At 43.2% G+C, this 22,997-nt stretch overlaps 1 protein-coding gene across 8 annotated transcripts in view; it reads left to right on the forward strand.

Annotated features, from left to right (window-relative positions):
• Window positions 1–22,997, forward strand: part of C2cd3 (C2 calcium-dependent domain containing 3) — a 97,931-nt gene that overhangs the window by 38,045 nt on the left and 36,889 nt on the right. For all 8 annotated transcript variants that reach the window (XR_003946487.1, XM_030242644.1, NM_001017985.3 and 5 more), the window contains 12 exons: window positions 59–177; window positions 3,053–3,175; window positions 5,776–6,267; window positions 8,171–8,322; window positions 9,378–9,624; window positions 12,242–12,422; window positions 14,467–14,650; window positions 15,704–15,876; window positions 16,900–17,023; window positions 19,777–20,045; window positions 20,464–20,553; window positions 21,698–22,300. Coding sequence is in view for 7 of the 8 variants with exons in the window: in XM_030242644.1 (XP_030098504.1) it covers window positions 59–177; window positions 3,053–3,175; window positions 5,776–6,267; window positions 8,171–8,322; window positions 9,378–9,624; window positions 12,242–12,422; window positions 14,467–14,650; window positions 15,704–15,876; window positions 16,900–17,023; window positions 19,777–20,045; window positions 20,464–20,553; window positions 21,698–22,300 (2,757 nt within the window). In the remaining variant the exon portion in view is untranslated. The remainder of the gene's footprint in view (window positions 1–58; window positions 178–3,052; window positions 3,176–5,775; window positions 6,268–8,170; window positions 8,323–9,377; window positions 9,625–12,241; window positions 12,423–14,466; window positions 14,651–15,703; window positions 15,877–16,899; window positions 17,024–19,776; window positions 20,046–20,463; window positions 20,554–21,697; window positions 22,301–22,997) is intronic.

Raw genomic sequence — 22,997 nt, forward strand, 5'->3', positions numbered from 1 at the left:
CATGGACTAGTGATGACTCTGGTTGGGCTGTGTGACATGTATCTGTTCTCTTTCACAGTGGTGAAATTCCAGCAGCGATTTGTGTGTCCAGTAGAGTTTGGTGGCCCGATGATAGAGCACTGGTGGGATTCTAACCTCATCTTCCAAATTTATGCAAAGAAAACCCCACAGAAAAAGGTAACTCATTTGAGGCTTACCATTCACACTAGACACTTGTTAGATAAACCATTTCTGTCAAATCTAATTATCAGAACAGCTCTGTGAATTAGGTTTCTCATCACCTTCATTTCTTAGAAGAAACAGACTCAGCCAAGTTGAGTGACTTGTCTGAGATTCCTACTCTAACAAAAGCAGGACCCGAGCATTGTGTAAGTTCTTGGTCCAGTCCCGTCTGCTCTGCTCTGGCTTGGGGTTTTGTTTTGTTTTGGTTTTTTGGTTTTTTGGGGTTTTTTTTTTGTTTTTGTTTTTTGTTTGTTTGTTTGTTTGTTTGTTTTGGTTTTTCGAGACAGGGTTTCTCTGTATAGCCCTGGCTGTCCTGGAACTCACTCTGTAGACCAGGCTGGCCTCGAACTCAGAAATCTGCCTGCCTCTGCCTCCCGAGTGCTGGGATTAAAGGCGTGCGCGTGCGCCACCACGCCCGGCTTGTTTTTGTTTTTTGAGACAAGGTCTCATTTATGAAACCTGGGCTAGTCTTAAACTTGTAGTCCTCCTGCCTCAGTCTTCTAAGTACTAAGATTGCAGGTGCGTGCCAACCACAGCTGACAGAGCGCATGTCCTGAGTGCCCATTCAAGTAGTGCAGTGGAGTCATCAGTATAGGTTTTTTATAGGCCTTAGCTTGAAGTTCTCTTTTTCATTTGTGGGCAAAGTACTTTAGTTACCCAGCCCACACCCAAAATAATAAATGTGTAGGTAGTGATTCATCCGAGAGTTCCAGTTTATATCGTTCACTTGCAGTGACCTCGAGGGCATCAGTAATTAAGTTGTGTGCAGCACCTTCACAGAAAGAGGAGCCGCAATGGTCCGACTCCATCGTTGGTGTGAGTGGGGTAATTGCCCCTTTTCTTTTGTTTAGTGGTTCCCCCCACCCCAAAATACAAATAGAAGCTCTTCTTAGAAAAACAGCAAAACAGAAAGAAGAGGGAGTTAAAACAAATCACAGAATTGTTCATCTATAAGAAAACTTCAACCTCTGCAAACATTTTAATATATCTCTATTGCATTTACCTAAACCTAGTTAATGGCTTTCTTTTTAATTGTAAAATAGTTTTACATTATTTTAAGAAACTTGAAAATTTTTCCATTTGAATATCACCCACCAAGAAGGCAGAATTTGCCCATAGCCAAGGTAGAAACAGATGGCTCTCTGACATTATGTATTGTGTATATGTGACATTATGTATATATGTGACATTATGTATATATGTGACGTTATGTGTATATGTGACATTATGTGTATATGTGACATTATTTATATATGTGACATGTATTGTGTATATGTGACATGTATATATGTGACATTATGTATATATGTGACATTATGTATTGTGTATATGTGAATGTGTTACTGGGGATTGGACCTAGGACCTCTAAAATAGTTGACAAGTACTATTCCTGAGACCTAGACATAGTTTTACTTTTTAATCTTGATCAGGGTCTCACTAGGTTACCCAGGCTGATCTTGAACTCACTCTGTCATCCACTGAACTTTCTATCCTTCCTGAGCCTCCAAAGAAACTGAGGTTTCAGACCTGTAGGGGTAGACCTGCTGACATGGTTATTTTGGTTTTGGTTTTTTTGAGACAAGGTTTCTCTGTGTAGCCCTGACTGTCCTGGAACTCACTCTGTAGACCAGGCTGGCCTTGAACTCAGAAATCCACCTGCCTCTGCCTTCCAAGTGCTGGGATTAAAGGCGTGCGCCACCAATGCCCAGCATGCTGACATATTTTTCAACTGGACACAAAATGGGCTTTTATTTCATTTTTAGTAAAATAATTTCCCACATAATTTTATGTTTGGGGATTTATATAATGTATGTGCTTTGTCAACCATAACGTGTTGCTCATATTAAGCTTTCAGTGAGGTGGCAGTAGTGGTGCATTCCTATCTATAATGCCAGCAGATGGGCGGCAGAAAGATCTCCTAGTGTATGTACATACAAGTCCAGGAGAGACACAGTTACAAAGTAAGACCTTATCTAAAAACAAGCAAAAGCAAACCAACAACAAAATAAACACTTCGTGAACTGATCACTTTGATGGCTGCCTGTCATACAACTATATATGGATATGCCAAAATTAGCTGAATTGTTATATATTAGAGCAGTTTCAACCTTCTGTTACTGAGATCATTTAATACAGTGCCTCATGGCATGGTGACCCCAACCATAAAGTTATTTCATTGTTATTTCATAAATGTAAATTTGCTCGTTATGAATCTTACATCCCTGATACATTGACCCCCCCCAAAGGGGCTACAACCCATAGATTGAAAATCACTGCATTAGACATTTGGTCATTTCTAATTATTAACTACTTTTAACATATGTAATTTATGCATATTTTTATATGTTATTTCTCTAGTGTAAATTCCACAATTGGAATTATTGCAGCAAAAACCACAAAGCTTCTCATATTCCTTCCAGTGTCCTTTGTGAAGTTATGTTAGCACTGTATTCCAGCTTGCTCATATGACAGTCTTTTGCTCCTCCATAGCCTCGATAGCATCAGGCATATCAAGTGTGACTTCTTTTCTAGTCTTAAAATATTAGCTAAGGAATCTGACTGAAGAAATCAGTATGTGAGAAAGCTAAGTTTTAATAGAGAAAGATATTTTTTGTGGCTTATGGAATCCTCTGTAATCTTCTAGGGAGAAGTGGTTAAACCTAGAAGTGGGAGTGGAGGCTGGCAGGATATGGAAGCATTGTCGGTCACATCATAATGGAGCTCTGTACTTCATAAGGCACTGTTCTCTCACAAGCCTCCAGAGCGTCACTTCAGTCAACCTCCCCACCCCACAGCTCCTCCTTACGCTTTTCTTTCCTTTTTCCGTCAGCCAGAAGTCATTGGATCTGCATCTCTCCCTTTGCGAGCTGTCATTCAGTCAGAGCTGCTTTCTTTCAGTAGCCAGCTTCCAGTGCAACAGGAAAATGGTCTGTCTTCACTTGGCCCCCTAAAGGTACGTGGGTAGACATCCCATAAGCTGTGGGTATTGCCTGAGCTCGTGAATTATTGCCTGCCACCGAGAATACAGCTGTGAACAAGTTTCCTGCAGTTGGGAGACCTCCGTTGAATTGCAGCAGAGTGCGCGGTGAAGGAAATAAGTGTCTGGGAGGAAACGAGGTACCAGACAAGCTCTACTAAGGAGCTGGTGTTTACAAGTGGTTTCTGAAAAGAAACGCACATGTAAAAGCTCTCAAGTGAAACAGGATAACAAACAGGAGTGAGGTAGCACAAAGCAGTGTACAGGCTGGTCAGAGTGAAAGTCAAATCTTTTTAGGTCAAAGCAATGTTCAAATTTGTGCCTGAGAGCCAAGGAAAAGGCACCAGAGCATTGAGTGACAGCTTTGATTTGTAACTCTCTGTACAACGGTACACTGTAGGGAGTGTGGAGGGAATGAGCACTGAAGCATCCTTCTGAAAAGGAATGCTGGGTGTTGGCCTAGAGCAGAGTTGTGGCAGGGAACAGAGGAGCAGCGTGCGTGCTTGCCTGCGTGCGTGCCTGGAGGAGCGAGTCCTGATGAAGGGTCCTTTCCCTGGGTTCCAGCATCCTGCTGTCCTAGGCAGGCCTTGACACAGCTTTGTTAGCTATTGCATTAAGTTTTTTGGTTTGGTTTTTGAAACAACATCTCAAAATGTAGCCCAAGGTGGCCAGAAAATCAGTATGTAGTACAAGCTTCCTTTAAAACCTACCATCCTCCTGCCTCAGACTACTGAACTCTGCAAAACTCTAGTAGAGTTTTTGAAATTGGCCTGGAACTGATCATCCTCATCCAAGTTTGACTTCTCACCTGCTTGGTTCAGTCTCACTAAGTCTAAGCAGGACAATGCATTGGATTGGTGAGCTGGACACTGTTCTGGCCGTACTCGGTACCGGTGGTTCTCAACCTGTGGGTCATGACCCCATTAGGACTGACTGGCCCTTTCACAGGGATCATGTAGCAGATAGTTACACTACCATTCGTAACATTAGCAAAGTTACAGTTAGGAAGTAGCAACAAAAACAGATTTATAGTTGGGGGTCATCACAACATGAGGAACTGTATAAACAGTTTGTAGCATTATGAAGGTTGGGAACCACTGCTCTAGACATAGAAACTGGAAAGTACCAAACATGAATGAAACCTGACAGAGCTTGGCTGTGGAAAGAAACAGTGTGTACTCTTCCTCAGCAATTCACGGTTGTAACCAGTGACCACCCCGGTCTTGAGAGCTGTTCACTGTCATAAGCACTCCTGACCCTGCTCTGCTGGAGACAGGCTTTCACTGTAGCTGGCCTGGAACTCACTCCTCCTTCCCCATCTCTCCTTCACTTTCATTTCTCCCTCCATGTATGCACAAATATGTAGTGTAAATGTACACACATGAAGAGTTTCTGAGCTATTTGAGAATAAGTTACATCATGTCTGTTTCCCTCTGAACCCTTCATGTGGACTCCATGTATTTCCTGAAAACGATGTCATATTGTCCTTGAGTTTTAGAAACTCAACTTAACATGTGGGATATATCTATCTACAGCTTGGACTCATTTCGCCAGATGTGTCAATACTATTTTCCTTTCTAGCAGGTTTCTTCTAAAGGAGAATTAATTTTCATTTCTTTCCAATTACCTATGGTTGAAAGGGTTCCATAGCCCTTCTTATTTCAGAATTTTAGTAATTTTTGAGATAAGTCAGTTATTTTATTTTGTAGATTATCCCTCTACTGGTTTACTTAAATTAATTTTTTTTAATTTGCTTTGTTTTTTGAAATGGTTTCATTACATACTCTCAAACTCTTGATTTTCCTGCTTCAGCCTTCCCAAGTCCAGGAATTACAGGTGTGCTCTAAGGAACTAAGCCTGAATCATGTTATTAAGATAGATGTAAAATGGTAATTTCTTTGTTGTTTGCTTGTTGGTTGTGTTTTGAGACAGGGTCTCACTATGTAGCCCTGGCTGTCTTGGAACTCAGTCTGTAGACCAGGCTGGCCTCGAACTCACAGATTGCTCCTGCCTCTGCTCCTGAGTGCTGGAGTTAAAGTTGTATGCCATGATGCCTGGCTTAGGATGGTAGTCTCTTCATGTTCCTTGTGCTTTTTATTTGTTCTCCAGTGGTGGGAGAAAAGGGTGTGGAACTTGGAGCTCTGTGCCCACCAGGCACGTGCTTTACCAGAGAGCTATATCCAGCTCTCTGAACATTTATTGATTGGCATTATTGTGCGTAATTGTAAAGACGGGCTACTGCTCCTTTTCAGGTTAATTTTGTGTTAGTGTGGACTCACAGATTCTGACGTTATTCAACAGGTTATATAATCGATTGCTCTTACTGATTCTGAGTGAGCCAATAGGAGCCTCTTCCGCTGGAGTCTGTCACTATACATGGTTCCATCCTTTCCTTAGCAGTTCCGTGATCCCTGGTAGTCGGTGATATTCCAGGTCATCACATACTGATGCATAATCTGCCTGGCAAGTTGAAGTGTATCCGTGTGTTGGTGCTGAGTATGGATAGATGCGTTCTTTCCCTTGCTGTCAGCTCCAGCTGCAGACATTCTCACTGGTGTTTCTCCTTGTGTTCCTAGGTCACCATGGAGCTTGTTTTAGGCCACAAGGATTTCACTGGAATCAGTGCTAAGTTAAGTAGCAGCACCCAACCTGCTCCAGTTTCTGCTGCTACAAGTTCAGATACGATACTACCAGAGACAGGCCAGGATACCGCCTGTACCAGAAATCCACAGAGCTCAAATAAAATTCACGAGGAAACCACAAAGAAAACACAGAATTTAGTGCTCCCCGACCAAGAGTCAGCAAACTCTGTAGCCTCAAACTCTTCAATCTTCATGGCTGTGCCATCTTGCAATTTAGTCCATCAAATAAATGGCTCAAACAAAGAAAGCGGTTTGCTGTTACATGTGCTGTTGATGGTGCCAGATGGGAAAGATTTTGTTTTTGGAGAACGGGAGAAACAACCATCATGCAATGTTTATTTGAATTGCAAGCTTTTCAGCACAGAAGAAGTCACCAGATCTGTCGTCTCGTGGGGCACAGCACAGCCTGTCTTTAATTTTTCTCAGGTAACATATGTTTCATGTCCTTTAGTGGTTTATGGAGGCAAGAGGCAAGTGTCTCCTAACTAATGCTTCTGCCTTAAGCATCGCGGCTTCGTACTGGAAGACATTCTTAGTGATCTGCTGTGCTATAGTGAGGAGAGGAATCAAGGGCGTGGCCCAAAGTTTTGATCTCTGCCACTGCTCTGTTTTCCCAAGTTCTAGATTCTATTTCTTTCTGCTGCTTTTAAAACTTTACCAGTTAAACTCCCCACCTTTCTCTTCTCTCTAAGCTCTTTAGTTTTATTTGTTTGTTGGTTTGTTTTTTAAGTTACATATTTTTTCTCATTTATTCTCTATTTCAATATCTATCTGTTGATTTTTTTTTTTGACACTGATTATTGAACCTAAGGCCTCATATTCACTAGTCAAGTGCTATACCACTGAACTACATCCCCAGCAAGCCACTCTGGTTTTCTCCCTGACTCGGCAGCTGATTACTTTCAGTGTTCAGGCCAGGAGAAAACCTAGTTCATTTTCCTTAGCACCTAACCCTCAAGAGACTGGAGGCCCTGGGGAGTTTAGAGGTCAGGTGAGGTGGGGGCTGTGGGGACATCCCCATGGAGACAGGTGGGGTGGGCAGGAGGTGTGGGATGTGGAACAATCGGAGGGTGGATGGAGGGTGCTCGGGGAATGGAATATGGAGTGTAAAAAAAAAATAAATTAAAAATAAAATTAAATTTAAAAAGATATTTTAAAAAAAAAAGGAGTTGGATGTGTTTGGCAGGTACCCCTCCATTAAGAAAAGGATAAAGGCCCAGGCACATTCTCGCTCCTCTAGCTTTAACTGTTAGCCCTCACTTTGCTGCTCTTGCTGTATCCTTCTTTTCTCCCTGTTCTCTGTGGACACGTGTTTCCACTGCTTCAGCCTCACTCTGTGTCAGTAACTTCTAATCAGTACTTCACTCAGACATTTCCCTCGGGTCAGCTCTGATTGTTGGTTGAATGTCCGCACCTGGGCATCTCTAAAGCACTTTCCTCTAGTATTGCCTAACATGCACCAGGTATTCAATAAGGATGTGCAAATGAAAGAGTTCAAAATGTCTAACCACTTGGGGTCCTTCAAACTGGTGGCCTCTTGGCACAATTATCAATTGATAGAGCAGCTCTTGGCTGTAGGTCCCTAGTTCATCTACCAGCTAGCTTATTCTAAAAGAGCTTTACATAGAGAATCCAGATGAGCAGCTGCCTTTGCTATTTGCTGTAACATATGCTAAACAGAGGGGGTGTTGCATCAGTTTGTTTTATTAAATGCTGTCCAGGCACTGGGTTGACAACCTTTGATAAAGGGTTCACTCTTTCCAGATAGTAGATATCTTTGTTGTAAACAACCCTTTCCCCAGGCTGCAGAGAGGGCTCTTGTTAGGACATTGCAGTACTCTTGTAGAAGATCTGAGTTTTGTTCCTAACACCCACATGCGGCAACTCCCAGGCCTCTGCCCTCTTTAGTACCTGCACACATGTATACATACCCACACACAGACAATACACACATACACTTAATTGAAAATAACAAAAATGTTAAAATGTAAAGTACACACATCTTTCAGCAGGATTTGAAAATGGATCACTTTGCCATAGAAGGTTGGGTAAGTTTGGTTGGGACCGTATTTGACTTGCCTGACAACCTTTGCTGTGTCCCTACACGAACCCTGTCATTAGAGAGAACCCATGCTGGCTTGTATCTGCCTTTTGTGTGTTAGTCTCTTATAGCAGATGTGTTTCTATGAGGATACAGACTAGGTTTTATTTTAATATCTTCAACATAGTACTGTGTGGGCACATAGTAAGCTTTCAGGAAACACTTGTTGAATAAAGGTATAAATTGTTTCAGCTGTGGAAATGTTTTTTTCCTGATCGTTCTCCCCAGGTGATCCCTGTCTCTCTGACTTCCAAATGCCTGGAGAGACTTAAGAACAATGTGATGATAATTGAAACTTGGAACAAGGTGCGGAGCCCAGGACAGGACAAGCTGCTCGGGCTGGTGAAACTGCCACTCCATCAGTTTTACATGTCATTCAAGTAAATACGGCCTTTTGGAGTATTCTTCATTTTGCATCTTTAACTTTATAAGGACTGAAGATGCATGGTTTAGATATGCCAGCATGAGTAGAATCCCGCAAAGAGCCTTTCTCAGTTTCAGCCTCTTCCTGCTCTCCTGTCATCTCCTGAGATTTCTAATTGCTTTAGCACTAGGCATGGCTGTGTTGTAAATGTTGTATGTTTTACAACAGCACTTTTATGTGCATTATCTCACTAGAGTTTCACTGTTAACTCACGAGTGTTATCATGGTCCTTATTTTACAAATGAGGAGAGTTGCCCTGGAACTTTGAGAATTCAGGTCTCTGGCTTCTTTTTCTTCATCTCTAATATGAGGGTGAAGCTGAGTCTCCTGTCGCACTTGTGCAGCAGCCACGAGGATCTAGTGAGAAATGCATGGACTAGATAAGTAGTTAAGATGGTTACACTGAACATAACCAGGCTGAGGAATACCTCTGGAACCACGGATGCCAGTCTCTGTTCTCGCCTCTCAGCACATCACCACCACTAGTGCACATGGACACACACATACAAACACACATACACACCACCACTTTTTAGTTTTGAAACTCATCTGACCTATTATCCTTCCTTCTCTTCTTATCCTATTAGATTCCATTCTTTGTTGATCAAGTACGAACAGTAGTATCTACCAATTACTGAGCATCTGCTATGTGCCAAATGCCTTGGTGGTATTTTACATGGGTTATCTCGGTTTAGTGCTAACAACTCCCTTATTAGGGTGATTTAACAAGCCCCGCTGAAGTCCTGTTGCATTGAAGACACTGGACTTGGACTTAGTGCCACAGTGGTACAGAGATAAATTGGACTCATTAACAGCCCTGTAATTACTGTAGATTGAATTTACCTGCCTTGTAATTTTAGTTTGGTTACTGACAGAATCATATTTTTTAAGTCCATTAATTTATTTTTTCTGGTTATCAATCCATTTCTAACAAGCTGAGATGAGCCAAGTAAGCAACTCTGGCATTACTGGTGATTGTTATTTGTTCATTCACAATATCTTACTCCCTAGAGACCCCAAGATTTCTCGCCTGCTGCTTGATGCCAGGTACCCAGTTGTTGCTGTTGACAGCTATATGCCTGTGATTGATGTGTTCTCGGGCCACCAAAATGGGAGTCTTCGAGTCTTTTTAGCCATGGGTTCTTCAGCTCAGATAATGATGCTGCAAAGATTAAAGAATGAAGAAGGAACACTCCCTCCCTTCAGTCCTAGGCCAGCCCATTTCCTGGACCAGCCACCTGTAGCATCTGTTGCTATGGTAAGGATCTAACACTGTAGTTCACAGGAGCTATCTCATTTTCTCTTATACACTTTAGTGAAACCATTACCTAATGAAAGGCTCCAGTAAACAATATAACTTGCACCCCAGTACTTGCTTTATTCTGTGTGGGGCAAAGTGCGTGCATGCGTGTACAGATTATTTGTATAGGTGCTCAGGTCCCATTCTTCAGGAGCCCTCCCTCACCTTTTATGCATGTGTGTGTGGTGTGTGTGTGTATTTCGGTATGCTATGTGTCCAGGTAGAGGCCAGAGGTCAGCACTGGCTGGTTCTCTATTGCTCTCTACTTTGATTTTGTAATAATTTTGTTTTGTTTTGTTTTGTTTTCTGAGACAGGGTTTCTCTGTGTAGCCCTGGCTGTCCTGGAACTCACTCTGTAGACCAGGCTGGCCTCGAACTCAGAAATCTGCCTGCCTCTGCCTCCCAACATGCTGGGATTAAAGGCATGTGCCACCACTGCCCAGCGTAATAATTTTTTCATCTTCTATGTATGGGTGTTTTGCTTGCATGTACATCTGGGTACCATATATGTACTTTATCCCAGAAGAAGGCATGAGATCCCTTGAACTGGAGTTACAGACATTGTGAGCTACTGGGTGGATGCCAGGAGTCACCCTAGCCCTCTAGAAGAGCATCCAGTGTTCGTAAGCCCTTTTTACCTTTTGTTGTTTTGCTTTGTTTAGTTTTATTTTTAAGACAGGCTTTCTCAGTGGGACCTAGGCTGACTCGCCAGTGAATCCAGGGGTCTACCTGCCTCTGCCTCAAGCACTTGGACTCCTACCACAGGCCACCTCACTAAGCTGTCTCCGCAGCCCCACAAGCCCAGTCAAGACTTTTGGGGCTGGAGAGATGGTCCTGTGGTTAAAAGCACTTGCTGCTCTTGCAGAAGTCTCAGATTCAGTTCCCAGCACATACACCAGCTTATAACTCCCATAACTTCACTTCCAGGGCATTCAGCACCCTGCTCACATGTATATGTAGATACACATACACATATATATAATCAAATCTTTAACTAATATGGAAAAGACTGGTTTTGAGCTCAATACCACAAAGAAAGAAAGAAAGAAAGAAAGAGAGAGAGAGAGAGAGAGAGAGAGAAGGAAAGAAAGAAAGAAAGAAAGAAAGAAAGAAAGAAAGAAAGAGCGAGCAAACCTGTTTGGACAACCAAGTATTACTCCTCCAGTGTACTAAATTGTCTTCTGAGAGACAACACCCGAATGTGAGGCTGTAAGTGTCACCATACTTGTTGGTAGAGTCCGTGTGGTAAAGTAACAGTTGAAGTGCCTTGCTTTTCACTGGCAACCAGGAAGTAACTTATTTTATACATTGCTGTGCAATTGAGAAGGCATATTGGCCCACATTTCCATGTTTAGTTTCATGACAGCTGCATATAGTTGGTTTTGTCTTTTTTTTTATAGGTGATAAAACAAAATTAAAGTGATTACATTAATTGTCTGAGGTCATAAGTTGGGGTTTCTGCTAATTGGAAATTAAATAAAAAGCATAGATAAAGAAGCAGCTATAATATTCTTGAGTCTTTCTAGGTGATATATGGCTCTAAGCTTACAATATAGACTCATAAATCTATTAATTCCATACTGAAAGTGAGGACATGATTCTTAGGATACATCCATGGAGGAAACCTTTGGGAAATTTGCCCACATGATTGGACATCTACATATTTAACTGTTTCCCTCTCACCCCATCCTTCACTGAGATCTCCATCAGTAGGACCAAACTGTTAAGTTTGCTCTAATGCCATATGGCCAAATTAAGGAGCTATCTATCATGATAGCTCTGCCATTTTCCCCCCTGTGGGGATCAAATTGAAATTGTAATCTTTATTTCCCAAAGAGGATTTTTAACCCAGTATTATTTACATATGTTTTTAGGTTTCAAAACAAAATAATTAATGTAGTTTCCTCTAGATTTATTTGATCTGTAGTTAGGATATTATTTAAAACCTACATTCTCACTCTTACTTGAACCTAATTCTTCCTTTGAAGAACTGGTTGCTGGTGTCTGCCAAGGCTGTGTAAGTTTGTGCTATAAAGAACATGGGCTACATGGCCAGGCAGCTTGTGAGCCTGGGCTGCAGTTATTAGTCGTTCGTGTTAACCAGCTAATACAAGGGAAGTGCAGATTTAGTACCTGGAGCATGGTAAACAGTAAGCACACAGCACTGGTTATGAAGTAGTACCCCTAGCACCCATGTGCTCAGTACCTCTCCAAGTATCAGCTTTGTCCCCAGCTTGTTTATAAGTAATAGTTAACACCTGCTTGCTTCAAATATTTGTTTTTTCTCCTATAAGGGAAGTCATGTGTCCTACTCAGTGTTCTAAGAGCTCTTAGGAATGACAGATGTTAAATTTCTGAGACTAAGGTCTTCTTTGTTCCATTCATGCACAGAATCATATTTATGGATGTCCTAACATTGTCTCAGTCATCTATGGTCTAGGGAGAATCCTGCTTGTTCTAGACACACTGAGCAGCTGTGAGAGTTACATGTAGATTTCTTCTGTTAGGTTTCTTTGCAAGTGTGTTCTAAACATGTTTATCTTCAAAGCTGACCAGGCTCTGTTTTATTTCATAGCCAGAAAAACAAGGAACCCGGTTGATGGAGCACCACTTTGAGTTCTGTGTGGCGATGGTTAAAGGGCTCATGCCCCTTCAGGCAACAGTCTGGGGAGAAGCAGATTGCTACGTCCAGTACTACTTTCCATTTCAAGACTCCCAACCCAGTGTGCTCCAAGGACCCGACTTCCTTGAAAATGGTAGGCTGGGAGACCGCGTCTTGTCATTCGTGCTTAGTCTTTGTATTGCAAATACTTAGAAATTTTGTTTTTCCTGAGTGGATTTTGTCTTGTTAGTTGTTCCCAATCTCACCTAGATAATGACATAAGAGATGGCTTAATGCTTTTTAACTAGTTACCTTTTTGACATTGTCATAGTATTCATAGTATGTTTTCAGTTGCATTCATAGCATGGACTAACACATTCATCCACCTTTTCTCTGTGTGCTTTGCTGCTTGTGTTGAGTTAGAGAATCTGCCAAGGTTTCCCTAACCACTGCTTTTGGAAGGTTTGGACAAGATTTCTCAAGCAGTCTTCCAGGTGCACTCTGACCATTGCTTCAGCACTTCCACTGGAGAAGCAAGTAACAAATGTGGATCAGTTCTCTGCCTAAATCTGCCAGTTATAGTTACTTATACGTCCTTCTTTACACGCTTACTCGTGTGTGTGTGTGTGTGTGTGTGTGTGTGTGTGTGTGTGCACGCGCACACACAGAGAAAGAAGCCATTAAGGGACTTGCCTGGAGTCCCCTCATTAACAACTGTGATCCCAACACTTGGAAGGCTGAGTCAGGAGGTGAGAGAGCTCAAGGCCAGCCTGGGACACCTCGTGAGACGCTCATCTCAAGAAAATGAAAGAGTTAAAAAAAAAAAGACCTAGACCCAGAGCCCAAGTTTCTCTCACTGTACTTCCCCACCCTCTCATTTCTGTTTTCTGATTATCTCCAAGAACTAACTCCACAAGGTGGGATTTTGCTTTGTTTGAGCTCATCTGTTAGGAAGGAGTGTTCATCGTTCTGTGTGTCTGTCTACCAGATGCTACCAATATATTATTCTAGAGTTCAAAATGAGACTTATGTACAGAATATATTAGATACTTTTAAAAATGATGTTTAACAAAATGGGGCTAGGAATGTAGCCCAATTGGTAGAGCGCTTGCTTGCCTAGTATGCACAGAGCCCTGGGTTTGATCCTCAGCACCACGGAAGTCAGACACGATGATGCTCACAAGCACTCCCAGCCTTGGGAGGAGGAGGAGGGAGGACCAGAAGATCAAAATCATCCTTGGCCACATGGCAGGTGTGAGGAGCCTCGGCTCTGAGGCTGACTCCACATAAATAGTCTGGCAGTATTGTTCAGCAGCTGAATACAGAGCTGGCAAGTACAAGGCCCCAGATTTAACCCCAAGGACCACACTGAATGAATGAATTAATTAATTCATGGGCTAAAGAGCTGATTAGAAGTTTATCTAGAGATATACAAATAAGTATATTAGAAAAACACTTTATCAGTCTGTTTTGGTGATAGAACAAAATGTCTGAAACTGAAACTTTCGGAAAATCAGAGCGGTCAATCTAGCCCAGTGTCCCCCATCGCTTGGGCCTTCACTGAGGAGCCCCTCCGTTGTATCACAATGATTGATAAGCCAGATCAGAAGGCTGTGTGCCAGAAAGACCAAGCCCATAGAGTGACATCACTTTGTACCAACTTATTCTTGAAAGACCTAATTTAGTCCAAAAGACTAGCAATAATCCCTTCAGAGAGAAGCAGGGTCAGTGGGCCTGCCACTTCCTTCCAGATCTTATTTCCTATGTTGCCACCGCCTCACAACATAGCCACACTAGGGGCTGAGTCTGAGGCACATGAAGCTTGGAGCACAGATCATAGCCAGACAATGAGCATCATCAGTCTTTAAAGAATGCAAATCAAAACCTTCAGGAGAATCCTCCCCACAGACACAGGTATAGTTGTTTAAGAGACTAGTGAGTGCTTGACGGGACGTGGAATATTGGAACACTCGTATTCTGTCCACCAGAAAAGGTTCTGTTGAGTATTATCATGGTACTTACTGGACCACAGCCACGGAGAAATGTTAGTTGGAAGATGCATTTCTAGCAGAACTGGGACCTACGTTCTCAGAAATAGCACGAGGATAGAGTTGAATGATACATATGTAAGTCAGTGTGCTGCACATGAAGCACCCATTGACATGTTCAGTATTCTCACCTGCTTCTCTTTCCTGAAGGAATTACTCTGAAGCCCTTTAGAACTTCAACCACACTGTGTGTCCCAGATCCCGTCTTTAATAGTGAACACCATCACTCTCTCCTGTTGCCGACTGACGTTCCAGTGCAAAGGCTCCTGCTGAGTGCCTTCTCCTCCCAGGGGCTGGTGCCTGGAGGAGGCGTCCAGTTTGAAGTCTGGTGCAGGTACAGTATGGACAGCCCAGTCTCCATACATAGGAAGGAAGTGCCCAGTCCTAAGGCCCTGTCCTTGGCCAGGTGGAACTATTGTAAGAAGCCCAGCAGAACCCTCTTGCTTTACATTGTTTATATCTGACAGTAGCTTGTGGCTGGAATTGACAATATGTTAGGCTCTTCTGAGCAGTTGTGTCTCTACTTGTACCCCTATAGTAGGAGCAAAGGCCTCCTTGCTTTACCTCCCACTTCCCTTCACAGATAGTGCTCACCGTCCTTGGTATTCTTTCACCACTGTGTTTACTTGGGGTCTTTGTCATATGAGGCCTGACTACTGGGACAGCCTCCCAGCTGCTCTCCCCATTTCTAAACTGCTCTTCCCACCATCAGAAAAAAACAGTCCTCACAAAACAATGTTCCAGGCACTGGTGGGTTTCCAGGAAGGATGGTGGTCTGATTGTAAATGTTCAGCCCTGCCCCAGCATCTGTAATCTGTAACCGCCAGGTAATCGACAAAATGATTACGAGAACACAAATGAATGTAAAGGAAGGAGACTGGGGTCACAGACAGTACTGTCACGTGACACAAATATTCTCTACAATCAGGTGGAAACCAGACACAAAATAGATTTTTTTACAACTGCCTAACTATGGTGTACAGCTCCATGACTTAAGGAGTTAGTGTGACATGGAAAGGAAATAGAGTGGGTACCCCCAGAGTCTCGTCCTACTGAAATTAAAACATCACAGACCTAGAAACAAAGATGAGCCCCAGGGACCAGGGAGCGACCGCCCTGCCCTGAAGAAGGCCCAAGGCACATACAGAGTCTCATGCAGAAAACCTATAGGAAGCAGAGCTTTGTCACCCTGAGCCAAGGGTGTGGACTTATAAGGTTGCTTCCATGTGATGGGCAGTGTATCCAGCCAGCACAGCCACCATCGTACACCACTAGTCCCACAGCTGGCCTCAGAAGACACCTCACTACTGAAAACTGATCCCTGGGGCAGACTGCAGTTTATTCACCTGATCATTCTAGCTGGCATGTGTGCTTTTGTGGTTTTCAGATACTATTATCCTAACGTAAGGGACCAGATGGTTGCCAAAGGAACCTTGCCATTATCAAGGGTCTGTGCCATGGTAACCATGCAGTACCGTGAAGATGTGGGAATGCAGAGCTTTAATCTCCCATTAACCTCCAGACTTGAGCACAGCAAAGAATTAAAGAACCAGTCATCAGGTAACCTTTTCAAAGGCAGTGTATATAAATTTCTTTTTCTAAATTAATGAGTCTTCACTTTGGGGGTATTTACCTTTTTGCATCTCACCCACTCTTAGAAAAACAGGTATAGAATATATATTGCAACTTTGCACATAATTTGAGAAAACGCCCGGTTCCATGGACTCTGAATAAATGTTGCTTGTCTCATTTTACCTTGAACTGTTAAGCATTTAAAAAGCCCTCTTAGCATAAATGCTGAAGACTTTCTAGGTACACTAGAAAGTTATTCTAAGCCAACATAAGCAGAAGTGGGACTGGTGGGATGTGATGAGCTTGGACTGTGGATTGACTATAAGGAGAAGGTTAAAAATTGTTTTTGATGTGTGTATTCACTCGTGGGGAGGGAACACCTGCCAGGGAACGTGTGTGGGGGGTTAAGATTTTATTTTATGTGTATTTATGCCATCCATAGGTGTGCCATATGCATGCAGAACCCTCCAAGGTCAGAGGAGGGAGGGAGTCAGATGCTTTCAAACTAGAAGTACAGGCAGTTGTGAGCCTCCACAGGAGTCTAAGAACTGAATGTGGGTCCTCTGCAAGCAACAAATGCTGAGCCACCCCTCCAGCCTCAAGAGAAGGCTAACAAGATGGCTCAGCATATGCTGCCAAGTCTGATCATCTTAGGCAGACTGCAAGTTATCCACCAAATTTTTCTAGCTGGCATGTTGTCAGTCAGTCCCTAGGACCTACTTGGTAGAAGTAACCAACTCCCACAAATTGTCTCTGACTTTCACACTTAACCTCTCCCCACCCCAGATAGATAGATAGATAGATAGATAGATAGATAGATAGATAGTTCTTGAAAGATAAAATAGAACTTGAAAGAGCTTAACAAGAAGAATTTGGCATTTTAAATGGTATTATAAGCAGCTGTGATTGCAGTCATCCTCCTGTCTCCCTGGCTAGGAGCTGATGGTTTATAGAGACAGAGATCCTTCCAGCTAACCTAGTAGTCTTTTTCTTCCTGTTTTCATTCATCAGGTTTCCTGGATGTGGGTTTGAGGTACCGGCGTAGCCCAAGAACAGCAGAGGGAATTCTTGCTGCCCGAGCTGTCTCCATCTCAGTCCATATTATCAGAGCCTGTGGTCTTCAGGCAGCAGCCAAGTAAGTCCACCTTTGAAGAGTGCTTCTTAAGCCTTCCTGTGGTGCAGTCTATACAGCATGATGCTCTCATGTGGGTGACTGACTGAGACCTTCCTGAGGTGTAGTCTATATAGTGTGATGCTCTCATGTGGGTGACTTGTGAAAAATTTCCATTTCACTAACCATGACTTTCTGTTAAAGAAAGCATTTCAGAATTTCAGGAAATCACTTGTAGTCTCTTATACTGTTATTGCAAATTCCTCTCTTCACTTTGCAACAACTTTGTGTTCTCTCTTCTTAGTCCCCTACTATCATGGCTATGCTCTGTACCCTCAAACCATGCTGTGCACTGGCTGCATGTCCGTCTCTAGATCACATCCTTTTTTCCCCATCTTGTACTTATTCCATGTGTTCTCAGCATAATGGCCGATAACTTATTAAAGCTAGCTCCAATTTTTACCACGTGTCTACTAAAAGAAAGCCACGGGGCTAACTTTGGCCTGGAAAGATGACTCAGCGATTAAGAATACTGGTTTCTTTTCCAGAGGTTCTGAATTCAATTCCCAGCAACAACATGGTGGCTCACAACCATCTGTAATGGGATCTGATGCCCTCTTCTGGTGGGTCTAATGACAGCTACAGTGTACTCACGTACATAAAATAAATAAATAAGTCGAGAGAGGGGGGGGGAAGAGAGAGAGTAAGAGAGAGAGAAAGAAAAGAGAAAGAAGAGAAAGGAAGAGAAGAAAGGAAAGGAGGGAACAAAGGAAGGAAGGAAGAAAAGAGAAAGCAAGAAAGCCACAGTCCTTGTAGTGTTGTAAGGGTCCTCTATCATCTTTGTTTTCTCCACTCCTGTCACTGGCCCTCTTGTTGCTTCTGAACACATTAAGCACATTTCCCCACTCAGGTCCCTTGTCTCCTGTTTATTCTGCCCAGTCCCTCTCTGTAGGGGAACAGTGTGGCTGTCTCCTTCAGCTCTTTGCTGTTATTTCTCTTGGCCTTAATATTCTTCCTCTTGCCTGTTTAAACTCTCACTTTCCTTGATGAGTTTGTAGCATCTCTGCAGCCCTCCTTTTCTGTTAGCACCTAGGTTGTAACACATGCTGCTCTGTTTCTATTGGGCATGCGTTTTCCCACACTAGACTGTCAGTTCCTCTAGTTAGATACTTTGTGAAATCCTCTCTGCACCCCACATATCACATGCTTGAGCTCTGGCAGCAAGAGGCACTAATAGAAGTACACCAGGCTCTTGCTTCAAACTAGCTCACTTCTAATATGAGTTCAAGAAGAAAACAACTTCCCCTAACTTCCTCTCTCCCTGTGACTGAGTCAGATTGTTCACCTGGAACTTTCCTAGTCTCTAAATGCGTGCGTAGCGGGGTTACTGCCCGTGTGAGGCCTGATGCTGAAGCAGCTGATGAAGGTTCAGAGTAAACCACTCCTTATTAAACTCTCCAAGTAGACTTTGCTAAGAACCCAGCAACATCTTAGTGTTTGTCCAAACGCTTTCAGGGCAGTAAAATGGCTCTGTGGGTTAAGGTGTTTGTTACCAGGCCTCATGATCTGAATTTAATCCCTGGAATGCAACATATGGAAGGAGAAAACAACCGCTAGAAGTTGTCCTCTGACCTCAATGAGTGACACACAAAAATAGATAATGAAAATGTACTAAAAATAACTTCTTTCAAGCAATATTTATAAATTTTATTTTATTTGATGTGTGTGTACCATGTTCATTCAAATACCCTTGGAGTCTAGAAGAAGGTGTCTGAGCTAAAAGTTAGTTACAGGCAGTTGTGGACCACTCGGTGTGGGTTCCAGGAACAGAACCAGGATTCTCTACAAGAGCTTGATGAGCCTTCTCTGACCCCAAATACCAGAGCTAATAAAATTGGTCATAATCATCTGCCAATAACAAATGACACTAAAGGCGCTGCACTAAGATCACAGGTATCAATTTCATTGAACAAGTTGGGTTTACTGCTAATTGCAGTGACAGGAAGTAAACACCAGGGGGAAGCAGAGAGGGCTGCAGAGGACTTGGAGCATCTAACTGGGATTTGCTCATCTGGGAAAGGGCCCAAAGGAACAACACTTTGCTGCATTGTCTTTCTTATTACATTTTATCTAGAAGAAGGGCAGGCGAGACGAGAGTCAAAGTTGAACCTGTTAAGCTACAAGGGTCACCCAGGCTATGCAAGAGTGTTAGGTTTACAGACTGATCTTGCTTTGGTATGTTCTAAAGTAAGATAGTAAAGAAATCTAGTTTTTGTCTCACTTTATTATAGTGACAGGGTAACCTTATATCCAGCACCTCAGGGTAGTTTTTAATCAGGTTACTCCCTACATTAAAACTTTTGAGTTTCCCATTTTTAGTAGCAGTGGTATCCCAGTTTTAACTGAGCATTTTAATTTAAAAGTTAGCATAGTTTCAAGTTGGGGTGTGCTTTTTTATGTATAAATTATCTTCAGGTACATCTATATTAATATGCTAAATACATTATGAAAAGTGTCCTACAGATAAGCTTTAGTATATATAATAACAAGTTTTAATATTTTCTTCCAGCTTTTTACCCCCTGAACGTCCATGTAAATGTGCAGTCAGATCTAGGTTGCTAAGAAAGCACATTACGGCACTGCCAAAAGCCTCGATAGAGAGCTGTTGCTAAGCATGCTCAGGATGGTGTGGGACTAGCAGAGATAATTCCTGGGCACGCAAGCAGATTTCTAATGTGTCGGGGTAACTTCTTCTCATCTCCTTTTGTCCCCTACAGGGCGTTGGCTGAGCAGGAACCCGCTTTACAGTTTAGCGCCACCGTTGGAGTCAATGCTTCTGTCACCGCCCATCTCTCATTTCTGCCCAAGGGGGAGCAGCGCCAAACCCGCCCTGTGGCCTGCTCCTTCTGCCCTGAGTTCTCCCACCACATTGAGTTCCCGTGTAACCTGGTGACTCAGCACTGTAGTGGAGAAGCCTGCTTCCTGGCAGAGCTGTTGGAGTTTGCAGAAATTATTTTTGCTATCTATCATGAAAATACCAAATCAGGTAAGCAGCAAATGCCTTCAGAACGACATAAGGCTCTCTTTCGGATGGCATATTCCTTCCTAGGCAATACTTGAAAACTTGAGAAGTAGGAGTTATAATCTTTACAACTTCCAAAGGCCAGAGCAAAAGTAAGACGTGACATGTTCATGAAAGAGTGTTCAGATGTTAGTGCATGAGTGTGAGTGAGAGTGGTTCTGTGCTCAGGAGGTTTGTGCACTTTCCCGTGTGCCTGCAAAAGGAAGGTGTGATTAACAGCCTGAAAGACCTTCAGACTCTGACTAGCATGGGAACAGGAGAATCCCTAATGCATTGTCTCAGCCCTGATATATGTGTAGAGCTGAAATGTTCTAGGAGTCTACTGTAAACAGAGAGGCCTCAGTGCCCACCAGTAACTCCTCATTTTTGCTTCACTCAACAGTCAGTGATATAACCAGTATCCAGTCGTGCAAGGATTATCTGCTTGGAATAGTAAAGGTTCCAACGAAAGATCTGCTGGTCAAAAGATCTGGTAAGGATGTTGTCATGATGAGGTAATCCTGTCTAGCTCCCATTGCAAAATACACAAGGAATTCTGTCCCCTAACACATGCTATGAACTCACCCAGGTACCTCACAGTTCTCTCAGGCATGGTAAAAACTGTCCCAATGTCAGAGGTCATACTCACCCTACTTTAGGAAAACTGGTGCCATGTTGAGAAGACAGTAGCAGTACTTCTGCATATATGGCATGATGTAACATCGTTCCTTGGGCTTTGTTTGACCTTACAGTAAACTTCCAGCAGGATAAAGAAGCACTGTTTCCATTTGGCAGACCAGATGATCTCAAAGAAGCTAATTGGCCAGAACCACATTGCTATTGCGTTTGCGTTTTCACAATTTGCAGTGTAGTCATCATTTACCCATTCCTTTGCCTCTCTGTTCTCCACTACAGTAGAATAAAGATAACTGCGTAGAGGCCTGAACAAACAGGCCCGGCCTGGCACTGGGCCCAGGATACAGCTTCTTGCTCCATTCCCTTTCCTTTGCACTCACAATACCAGGGCAGTGTTTCAGATTCTATAGCACTTCCCTTCAAAGCACTTCCTCAGCCATTGTTTCATTTAGCAATCGACCAACTTGAGTAAATAAGATCACTATGGGAGATTAATGACTTATCCAGAACAAACCACTAGTTTGGAGTCTAAACCAAGGAAAGAACTCAAATCTTCCAATTTCTAGCCTTGTCCTTCCTGTCTAATCTCACTGGGTCTCAGTGGTCAGAGGAACGCAGGCTCCCAACCCAGCGTGGGTATGTTTTCTTTCTTTCTTTCTTCCTTTCTTTCTTTCTTTCTTTCTTTCTTTCTTTTTCTTTGTTGTTTTTGTTGTTGTTGTTTGTTTGTTTGGGTTTTTTGTTTTTTGTTTTTTTTGAGGCAGGGTTTCTCTGTGTAGCCCTGGCTGTCCTGGAACTCACTCTATAGTCCAGGCTGGCCTCGAACTCAGAAATCTGCCTGCCTCTGCCTCCCAAGTACTGGGATTAACGGCGTGAGCCACCACTTCCCGGCATGGGTGTTTTCTATTCAGCACTGGGCCAGGGTAGTGGGGAATCAGATGTAAAGAGGCGGTGTGTTTTCTCTTTGGAGACAGTGATTGAAGCTCTTTCCTTTTCCCCATAAGGGATCACAGGATGGTATCCTGTCATTTTACCAGAAGACAAAGGCCTGCCTCAGGACCTGGACTTGATGCAGAAGATTGTAGGAGGCTTGGAGCTTTCTGTTTCCTTCGCACATCCGGGAGATAGAGAGAGGGTACTGGAAGCTGCTGAGCTGCTGGGCTGGAGCTTTGAGAGCATCCCAAAGGATCTTGTCAAGAAAGAAGAAGAGGTGCCAGCCACTGTCACCATCTCTACCCCAAGGCTCTGGCTTCCTATCCACTGTGTGCTGCTTGCTGGTCATATGAACATTCATAAGAATACATATTGCTACCTTCGCTACAAGCTGTACAATCAAGAAGCCTTTTGGACTCCTCTCAGGAAACCTAAGGAGTCTACAAACAAAAACCAGGTCCTGATTACTTTCAAGGCATCCAAAAGAGCAGAAGTCACTAGGAGCCAGTCCCTGCTTTGGTACTTCAGGGAAGAGAAGTTAGAGATCCAAGTGTGGCGAGCCTATGGCAACGACAATTTAGAGAGGCCACACCAGACTGACAGCTGGATTGGCTCAGCCTATGTAGACCTGTCCAGACTTGGGGAAAAATCTCCAAGGACACTGACTATCAGTGGTGAGTGAAGCTAACTCAGGGTTAGCTCTGTTTGAGCACCTTCTCTGTACATAAATGCATCGGATTTGTACATGTAATGTGGTTCCTAAGGTGTTGTAGCACTTAGTTAATGTGTGCACAGTGAGCTTGGGTGAATCTCCTTGACTCACTCTGACAGGTGTGTCAGAGCCTGTGTGATCACTGAGGGTGCGTTGGGAAGAACGCCTTCCACGGATAGTCTTTTCCCTGGTGCTTCTCAGGACATTCATCTTTCCTGGTGAGCACCTCTTAGAGCTGGTAAAATAACAGGGCACACCATCCTGGGATCCCTGTGGGGAAAGGGAAGAATCAGTCTTCAGAGAGAAAACATAGCCTCTCTACATCTCAGCTTCCCCCCTACCCTGGCCCAGTGCTGAAATAAAGAAACTACACGCTACTAAACTGGTTCAGAGGCAGAAAGGAAAAGTGAGGTTTTACAGGCAGAGCGCACTGCTTACTCCTGTTACACTCATTTGGTGTTTAAGGCATGCACTTGGCCCTGGGAATCAGATAAGAGAAAGAATTCATTCCTAGCCTGACTGTGTCTATATTCTAATCTAATGGAATACAGCTGTGAACAGTCAATGTGAAGCATAAGAACTAAAACAGAGGATGTTCTCGGTGGGGCACTGGACTGTGCCATTCATTCATCATGGCACTTGAGGTTGACTAAAGGACA

This window comes from Mus musculus, chromosome 7 (assembly GCF_000001635.26).
Source record: "Mus musculus strain C57BL/6J chromosome 7, GRCm38.p6 C57BL/6J".
Classification (NCBI taxonomy): domain Eukaryota; kingdom Metazoa; phylum Chordata; class Mammalia; order Rodentia; family Muridae; genus Mus; species Mus musculus.